Source organism: Nesoenas mayeri, assembly GCF_963082525.1.
Source record: "Nesoenas mayeri genome assembly, chromosome: 1".
Classification (NCBI taxonomy): domain Eukaryota; kingdom Metazoa; phylum Chordata; class Aves; order Columbiformes; family Columbidae; genus Nesoenas; species Nesoenas mayeri.
The window spans coordinates 198,350,678-198,360,525 of NC_137541.1; the positions used below are offsets into that span (position 1 = coordinate 198,350,678).

The 9,848-nt window shown below is 38.9% G+C and overlaps 1 protein-coding gene across 1 annotated transcript; it reads left to right on the forward strand.

The window, feature by feature from the left end:
* Window positions 1-1,444: 1,444 nt before the first annotated feature.
* LOC308052431 (stromelysin-1-like) lies at window positions 1,445-9,453 on the forward strand (the record flags this gene model as incomplete). The annotated part of the gene is made up of 10 exons (XM_080363196.1): window positions 1,445-1,549; window positions 2,365-2,606; window positions 2,698-2,846; window positions 3,815-3,940; window positions 4,476-4,637; window positions 4,774-4,930; window positions 5,982-6,115; window positions 6,657-6,816; window positions 8,069-8,169; window positions 9,353-9,453. The coding sequence occupies 10 exons, from the start codon at window positions 1,445-1,447 to the stop codon at window positions 9,451-9,453; spliced, it is 1,437 nt and encodes a 478-aa protein (XP_080219322.1).
* Window positions 9,454-9,848: the final 395 nt, after the last annotated feature.

Sequence of the window (9,848 nt, forward strand, 5' to 3'; positions counted from 1 at the left end):
GATGCTCAGACGAGGTTCTTAGGGACATGGTTTAGTGCTAGAATTAGGGTTGGACTTGATGATCCTGAGGGTCTCTTCCAACCAAAATGATTCTGTGATTGTCCTGGCACTTCAGTCACAAGTACTAGGCACTTCTACATGCTATGTTAAAGCAATGGGCTCCAGACCTGGGCATCTGACTGTTCAGTCAGAAGCTCTCACTCTGCAGTTGGCAGACTGGTTTAATGCTACCAGCGGCAGCCGTCCTTACATGTTGGTTTTTGGGAAGGAGAATGAGTGCATTATACAGAAATCTTTGGAGATGTTGAGACAAGAATCTTCTGCATTTCCTCTTCCTGGCCTGATTTTCAAGGTGGTTGCTGTGGTTATGGAGAAAATCTGGAAGTATTTGTCTAATGCTGTTCTCTGTGCCTGGGATTTGGGATCGTCCCGGGCAGGTTTTGTGTACAAAGCAAGACTCCACTCACAAGGACAGACAGCACTGCCATAAGCAAGAAGAAAATGAAGAAGTAAGCTGCTAGGAGTCCCTGGATACCCAGCACTGGAGAGAAGGGTGACCTGAGTGCAGGCTGACTGGGACAAGAGGGGCCCTGTTAGTAAATCAGCACTACCATGCTGGAGATGAATTAATGTTACATAAATGCCAGAAGTAGGTCACACACTCATCTTCATGAGTAATATGATATTTCTGAGGGTAAGTCTGTCCAGTCAGGTGTGAGGGTTTGCAGCAAAACCAGGAAGGAGGTGCTGAGTTAAGCAGAAGCACAGGTTGAAGCTGAAGTTTTGCGGTTCAGAAGCTTCCCATGCATGGAACTGCTATTCCAAGTTATTGCCAGGGGTCCTGCACTGCTACCATAGTCCAGCCTGGCCATAGATATACATATATATATAGAGAGAGAGATATATAGATATAGATATATAGATATATAGATATATAGATACATATATATATATACACACACACGCATATATGTACAGACAACTACCAAAAAAAAAAAAGTAGAACTTTTTTCTACTTGTAGTCTACAGTTCTGCAACCTTCTGTGAAAATTTTTGCCTTTAAGTACTTCAACAACCCATTTGAATTCAATAGGAATTTTGAATGAAGAACATTAGAGATATGCTCTAAGGTTTTTGAGAATAAAACTACATTTAAATAACTAAAAGGTTAATGAGCTTATTAAAAAGAACTACAGGTCTATTATCTCCTCATTACTCATATTTCCATATTGCAAAACCTGCACAAGGGTGGAACCAGATGAAGGACAGCACTAATCTTTAACTATGATAAAACATTGTTTTGCATATGTTCTGTTGCTAACTAGAAATTGTGAGAATTAGTGAGTCAGGGACTGGAAAGCTTTATAAAGCAAACATATACTATATAAAGATGAAGCAAGTGTGTGTCAGAGTGCAAAGACGACTTTTCTAAAGAAAAGTGAACATGAGACTGGAGAACCTCTCATTTCTCCTGTTATTATGTGCAGCACTTTCTCATGCTTTTCCTGCAGATACAAGGCAGAAGAAAGAAGACATACAGCTTATCCAGGTAAGGAAGGTCGACCTTCAGAGAGCAGATTTTAGCAACTGTTGAGCATCCATTGCAGTCTCTGGAACTAGTATATAGTAGCTGAGGAGCTAGTTCTGCAAATTCAGTAGAATGAATAACATGATTGAGTATTTCTCGAAATAGAGGGAGTTGCATTCTTTACCATGATGACAGAGGTTTCTTTAATCCTAACTCATTCTTGTTTCATTTCTTTTGTAGAGACTGACTAAAAATAATGATGTGTACACTTATCTGTTGATTCTACAAATGAATCAGTCCAGGTTTGATTTGTAGTCAGATGGAAATGTGGTTATTTGTGTGATTTCTGGTATAATGAGACATAACTCTTCATAAAATAAAGATATTATTTTGTCTGAATAATTACTCTCAAAAAAAATAGGAAAATTAGATACTAATGCTGAAATTTTGGATTCAGTCGTATATTTCAAATAGTTTCTTCATTGCCTGCTTTAAAGAACTGTGAGTAACTTTAGAGCACAAGGTAAGTGGAGAGTATATTACCGAAAATAAGCAATTTGTTAGACCAATGTTAACTCTGAATGTATTCTGAGTAAACTGCAAAATATTTCTCATCATAATATAATGAAAAAAAACTACCATTAAGAGAAAAACATTCATCCAGGCTTTAACAAACTCTCTTATGCATGTGTCCAAGAAGCAGAAAGAAAGGTAGTAAAGGTACATGTCTGAGGTGGTATTAGCATAATTTTTTATGGCCTTCAAAATAAGCACCACTGACTGTCCTAAAATGCTGTTTGTTCGATTATTTGTTCGTTTTTCTTTTCTTTAATTAGAAGTACCTGGAAAATTACTATGGATTTAAGAAAGATGGGGAATCTTTCATTTGGAAAAATAATAGTCCAATGACCAAGAAAATAAAAGAAATGCAGGAATTCTTTGGTCTGAAGGTAACAGGGAAGCTGGATTCTGGCACTTTGGATCTGGTACATAAACGTCGCTGTGGCTTCCCTGATGTAGCTGGGTTCTCTACCTTTGCAGGAGAGCCAAGATGGGCAAAAAAGGTTCTGACATACAGGTAGTTATCCTGGAATTCTTAATGTAAAGACAATGTACTCTACAGTGTAACTTGTAAGAACACAACTCTTTTTCTACCTTATATTTCAAAGGATATTAAACTACACACCAGACCTACGCCCAGCAGATGTCAATGCAGCGATCAAGAAAGCATTAAATGTTTGGAGCAGTGTGACACCATTGAAATTCATCAAGAAGGACAGAGGTGATGCAGACATAATGATCTCCTTTGCAGCCAGAGGTAAAATTCTATGTAACCCTTACAAGTCATAGCCAAGTTACTGCAGTTGACCTTAGATGCTAATGATTTCTTCTCACGAGTAGCATGTGGAGAGTTCAATGTCCACCTGAACAAGCAGACAGGAAAACACAGCTCCCAGTCAAGGTGCTATGGCTCTAATTCCTCAAGATCTTTGGGTGAGGATGTAGAGGCAGATGAAGAGAAGGAGAGAGAAAATAACTGTAATGATCTGTCTGTTGTTCACTGGATCTATACATAGTATATGACACCCAATGTGTGCATGAACAAGAGGCTCAGGGCTTGTGGGATATACCCATGCTCAGAGCTTACTGAATGAGTAGCTCTAGTCACACTCCCGAGATTAGTCATGTGCTTTGTGTGAGCTAAATAAATTCTAGACAGACTCAAGGCTTATATTTTTGGCATTGCCCTCAGGGAAGACTTACCAGCAGCCTTCATTAACAGTCATGCACACATACACTGTTCTAGTCAGCTCACCTGTTCCCACCCAAACATACCCACTCTTCTGAGCTATGCAGATAGTACAGGTACTGCACGTAACCTCTGTGTCCTTAAAACCTTTCCTGGCTTACAGTCTTTCCTGGATCATCAACACTTAAATTGCCAGTCAGGTTCAGGTAACTACCTGATGGCTGCTGACATAGAGTTTATGAAAATTTTACCTTATGAACAAAAAAGTGGTATATTTCAACCTAGACCACGTCCTCCTCTTCCTGTGTGGCAGCAGTATGTAAATATCCACCCATTTCTTGAGGAAACCAATATTTCACTCCTGATGCATCATTTAAAATTTTTCCTAAGTTTTCCCTGTGAAAAATAGAGCTTTCAGCAAATCTGTGTAGAAGGAGAGCTTGAAAGTTTATAAAATCAGCAGAGGTTCCTGTGCATGGTTGAGTTCTTTTACCCCCATTACCCCCAGTCAGCTGTGTATTGGACTTGCTCCTCAGGTCACAACGACTTCATACCCTTTGATGGCCCAGGAGGGTCTGTTGCTCATGCCTATGCACCTGGCAAGGACTTTGGTGGAGATGCTCACTTCGATGAGGATGAAACCTGGACCAAAAGCACAGAGGGTAGGAAATTAAGTTCTATGAGCCCTTTCTGAAGCAGATTGTGCAGGAAATAAAGGGTGCAGTGTCTGTCTTCCCTCTTCCTTAAGAAGTGCTTAAAAATGGCGCTGATTGGAAAGAACATTGTTTCTATAGCTATAAAAAACCTCTTAGCTCTCTGGTTTAAAATGCTAAGGCCCCAGCTGAACTTTGGCCGTGGACTGGATGGAGATTTATTTGGGAAGGGGCTGAGGGACCTGGCAGCCCCCTTCTTCCCACTCCTCTAACCTACTTGTCTCTCCCCACACAGTTACATCACAGTTCAGGGTCCTTCTCCCACATTGGCTTCTGCAGGATCTACAGACTATTTCCTTGTACTCTACTGTAATTATTTTATTATTTTTCTTTCTGACCAGAATTTCATCTTCATCTGGATTTCCCATAACAGCTTCATATGCTCAGGCAAGCAGTGCTGAAATCTTCTGATCTACCTTATGTCCTTCATGTTTTCAGGACAAATGAAAAGACACAGCTCTCCTATTATGTGTTTTGTTTTTAGATACGAACCTATTTTATGTTGCTGCCCATGAGTTTGGCCATTCACTGGGACTTTTCCATTCCAAAGACCCCAATGCTCTGATGTACCCAGTTTATAGGAAATTTGACCCATCAGTATTCCCTCTTCATCAGGACGATATTAATGGCATTCAGCACCTCTATGGTAATTCAGTTATTAATCAACTAATGCTTGTAATTTCAAAGATTTTGGAATGCTTTTCAGCAACATACTTTTTTTTGTACTGAATATACCTGAATAAGTTCTCACTCTAATTTGTTCCATAAACTGTTTATTTTAGGACCATCTTCTAACACCCACAGTGACCAAAGGGAATCTGCTGAGATAGAAGACACAACTGAGCCAAAAGATCCTGCACTGACAAACGCCTGTGGCCTCAATTTAACTTTTGATGCTGTCACCACTTTCCGGGGAGAAATAGTGTTCTTTAAAGACAAGTAGGTCAACTTTCTGAAAGCAAAACAGCTGGATATAATTTTTAAATTATGCCCTACAACATGGAAAAATAACTTTACCCAGAATAACAGACATTTTAGGCATGAAGGTGAAACGGGGAATCAGGATAAGAGGTGGGAAGCAAAAACAAAGAGGTTGGTAAAGAAATGAAGAGAGACAGGTGTAAGGAGGAAGATCACTTTTGAAATAGGGCATGCTATTAATAGGATGGGGAAAGGTGGCGCCTCTGAACACATGGGCAGTTTTCACTTTAGGCTGTAACCAAGTCCCAGGTGTTTGGCATCTGGGAGAGTTAAGCTTTGGGAAAAGGCACCACCAGCCCTGGGACACTCAGCATCTTCCTTGCTGTCCTTGCTTTGAGAGACCTCAGGGTTACCAGTCCTGTCACAATACCTGCTTGAAGAGCACCTGCAGTATTGATTTAGTATAATAATAAAAGGAAAGGATAATTGATTGAGTGCTAAACACAGACAAATTTTTCCTCTCTGGGGCACGACAGCCCAAAGACTTCAGGAGAAGGGGTAAAATAACTTATTCTCCTCCTTTACATGTGGCAGGGCTGTGCTTCCACTGCTTCAGATCCTCCCAAAATCAACTTTAAAGTGAGTTTTGACCTCAGTGTTTGGAGTCCACAAAGCCAGTTATTTTTCAGAAAATCGCATGCACACCAACCATTCCTCTAAGGTGGTGTTGGTAACCTCAGGGTGGGGTTTCATTCCCAAAATCTTACCCCATACCAGCCATGTGAGCCAGGTCTTTCTAGGCTCTCTTTCTGGGCAAGCAAAAACAGTACCTGTTTTGACAAAGAAGTTCATCTGACCTAATTTAGATGTCTGCATCAAGATGAGAAGAATACCACCATGGGAACAATTTTCTTTCCACTGACATTACAGGAAGCTTAGGGTGACTAATTCAGGGTACACAGCTGGGTTTAGTCAGATAAATCTTGCCCTGGTTGCCATGATGTGGTTTCATACATTAGTGTGTGTGAATGTCTGATTTTGTTTAAGACTTGTTCTGTATTTCTGAAAGGCATTTTTGGCGCAAGCATCCTGCAGTAAAAACAGCTGATTTAAATTTTATATCTTCATTCTGGCCACGGCTGCCACCTGGTGTTGATGCTGCATATGAAATTCCTGAAAAAGATGAAACTGTCATTTTTAAAGGTAAACTGTTGTCTTTTTATTTTCCTGTGTTGTCTTTCCAAGTAGCCTTGAGAATTTGTTTCTGACTTAAAAACAACTTGAGCTCTTTCTGTAGGATTCCACAAGCTTTAATTTAGTCCAATAAATTGATGTATTTCAATCACAGAGATAACGAAAATATTATCCAAGATAAGGAACACATATGTTATTTTTCATATCAATATAGAAAAGTTTTCCTGACAAAATAAATGTCATTATTTTCTTCTTTTTTTTTTTTTTTTCTGGAAAATGATCTATTGAACTTAAAAATGATAACACATGCTTCTTCCTAAGTTGTGGAAAACTAACGTAAGTATGAAGGAAGACTGAAATTTCAGTTTCCATAAAATGTGGTGAGAAGATATATTCTTGGAATTTTTTTGAGTCTAGAACTTGTATGTAGAGTGTTTTCAAGTAACCATTATTTTGTATCTGCATTTTCCATTAAAATATTAACTTTCATGAAAAGGATTGTGATACTCCCAGAAGAGATTCTGATGTTTGTATGAATTTTTCTTGATAGAGAATGAATTCTGGGTTGTGAGAGGAGATACTATACTTCCTGGATACCCTCAAAAAATCTACACCCTGGGTTTTTCAAAGGATGTTACCAAAATTGATGCTGCTGTTTATAATGCAAATGAGAGGAAAATATATTACTTCATAGGGGACAAATTTTGGAGGTAATATTTCTTGTTCTGCTTTCATAAATAGAAGAAGATACAATCATATGGTCAATATCCTGTCATGATTTAGGGTGCATTAGTCACACACTTCTGATGGCTTCTTCCAGTTTCGCAACTAGCTATGGAAAAATGTTTGAAAGGGAGATCAAAGAGTGTTTTTAGCTTGCCTTTTAATTGATTCAATTATTTAACAGTTCTTTTATCTATTATCTATCTATCTATTTATTTCCTTTCATTTAACTGCCTCACAAAAAAAAGCCATTCTACAGCTCCACAAGTCAGCTCAGGAAATCAGTCAGAACCTCACTATTTATACCAAACATTTCTGCTGGGTAAGGAGTACATCATCCTTTTTTCCAGTTACCAGCAGGTAGTTTCATAAAGTTCCTGGTAGATGCCATGTGCTTCAAAGAATTATCTGCTATGCATGGTTATTATTTCCCCTTTTCAATCCAGTTGTGCTACAGAGCATATAATTCTATGAACTGAAGGAGGTGCTCCTATAACAGAAGCAATAGGTGACCTGAACTTTTGCAAATGAACAACACAACTTCTTGCCACCACAATGCTCAAGTCATTGTACCTACAGAGATCATCCTGGAGTAACTATCCAGCCATACATTTGTAGGTCAAGCAGAAGATCAGACTTCCACATTTCAGTTCAAACTCTCATAGCCTGAAGAACTTCAGCTGAGCATTTTGTCTGATCATTAGATTTCTTACCGAGCAAAGGTATCAGAAAGAAAATACTTTCCAAAGCCTTTTTATACCAGCACTGATAGATAAACTGCACTTTACTCAAATCGTAATAGCCTGCTATAAGTAACGTTAGTAAAATTACTTAAAATAACTTATAACTTAAGAAAAAATAGGATTTTTCCTGATAAACACTTCTTACAGAAAGCAGACATGAATGGAATCTTTTTGTAATCTTACAAATCTAACTGTTATTTGACATAAGATTATCTACTTCTCCTTTAGGTACAATCTCTTAGAAAATATATTTACCAGACTGATGATGATGATTCAAATATTAGGTATTCTTAGACAAGAAGTTCTTCCAGTGCAACTAATAGAGTAATAATTATTTATGACGTATCGTATCTGTCTCAACTCTATCTAAATTATACTGAAAGTCTTCAAAGGACTCGGTTACCTGTTGGTAGGTAGAAGGTAATGAGGTGAGGTGAATTAATAATGAGTTGTTTGCAGTTTTTATTAATACCAGGTTGTTTAACGTTTTTCTCAGTTACGATAAAAGAAGTCTGTCTATGGATAGGAAGCCCATACTGATAAGAAATGCTTTCCCTGGAATTAAGGGGAAGATCGATGCTGTTTTTCAACATGAAAGTGAGTAATTATTCTTGACAAAATCTGTATGAAATGCTCAGGGTCATAGGCCTGAGAGTGCTTGGACAGAGAGAGGCATTTCTAAATGCTGTCCATAGCCCTCGGAGTCACAAAGACCTTGAAATAGTAGTGCAATGGTCCCATGCTTCACTTTATACCTTGGAAAAATAGTGATAATATACCTTAGGTGATGTGCTGAAAATCTCAGCTGGAAAGGCCATCTTTAAGGGCCAGGCTGATATATCTGTATTCATGTTGATGCATACCTCACATCATGAATAGCACCACTCAAGAGAGTGACGCCCCAACAGCATGTCTACTTGCTGTGAGCTATCCCAGCCTGGCCCTCTGTCATAAAAAGGCACTTCTTTGAGGATAATAACTGGCACTAGCTTCTCCTGCATGAAGGAGAATGTTACTTAGAGAGAGAGATGCTGGAATAAATGTAAGGCTCCATCCATAGTGGCAAATGGCACAGCTTCCCAGTTATCTCCTGGTCCCTCATCTGCTAATTACCAAAACCCATGCATGTTAATTGCTCCTCAGCAAATCTAGCAACTTCCTCCAAAATGAGTCTTATATGTGCACCCGGGGATCCTTAACTGCAGCCGTCACTCCCGGAGGTCAATGTGGACATGACTGTCCCAGGCTGGATCTCTCCTTCCCTGCACCGGTACCTGGTGGCACCCCAACAAACTCATACCTGCTCACACCTTTCCATGCTCTGTGCACACTCCAGGCTGTGCAGCACCTACCCACAGGCAGCCAGAAATACGTCATCCTGGATGGAGGACAGTTGATGTGTCATGTTGTACAGGGACAGGAGTTGGACTCGATGACCCTTGTGGGTCCCTTTCAACTCAGGACGTTCTATGATTCTATAGCTTAAACATGGTCATTGCCTCACAGCAAATATTTTAAACTGCAGAAACACACAGGAAAAAAATTTTTGCAAGGAGTGCGTCAGGGGATTCATTAAGTATATTATGAAGTCTGTGCATGCCTGGTTTGCTATGGGAGGTGTCCCCATGCTGCCGTGCACCATTTTGTAGAGGTTACACCTAGGAGAAGATGTTGTTTTCAGTGTAAGTGTATTCAGAGTTTTTTTGAGCTCTTTCCAGAAGTTGTTAAAGCATATGAATTTTTACACCTGCAATAAAATAATTTTTTTTTTTTTCCCTAGACTTCTTTTATTTCTTCTGTGGAAGAAAGCAATTTGAGTTTGATCCTGATAAGAAGAGAGTTACACGCCTCCTAAAGACAAACTTCTGGTTTCCATGTTAAGAAAATAAAATCTGTAATGGTGTGGGAAAAAATGTAGTGTTATTGCACTAGAAACAGTTTTTCTTTTATAAATATATGGAATGTATAGATACGTCAACATTAGCCAGCAAACCTCAGCCCCTGCACAATCTGTGTTTCTGTACATAACAGAATAGTATTTAACATACTGATGTGTCTATATGTACATAATTAATATCAAGACTGCTAGTTTACCAAAGAAGAATGCAGTATTTACTTTTGATACAAAATTGTGTCTTGTTTGTTTGTTTGTTTGTTTTTAACACAGTCTTCACTCTTCATGTTATACATCACCCTACACAGAGCCCTACCAGCCAGGAGTCCATAAGGAAGAGCATTTCAGACTAGACATTAGGAGGAAATTTTTTATAATGAGG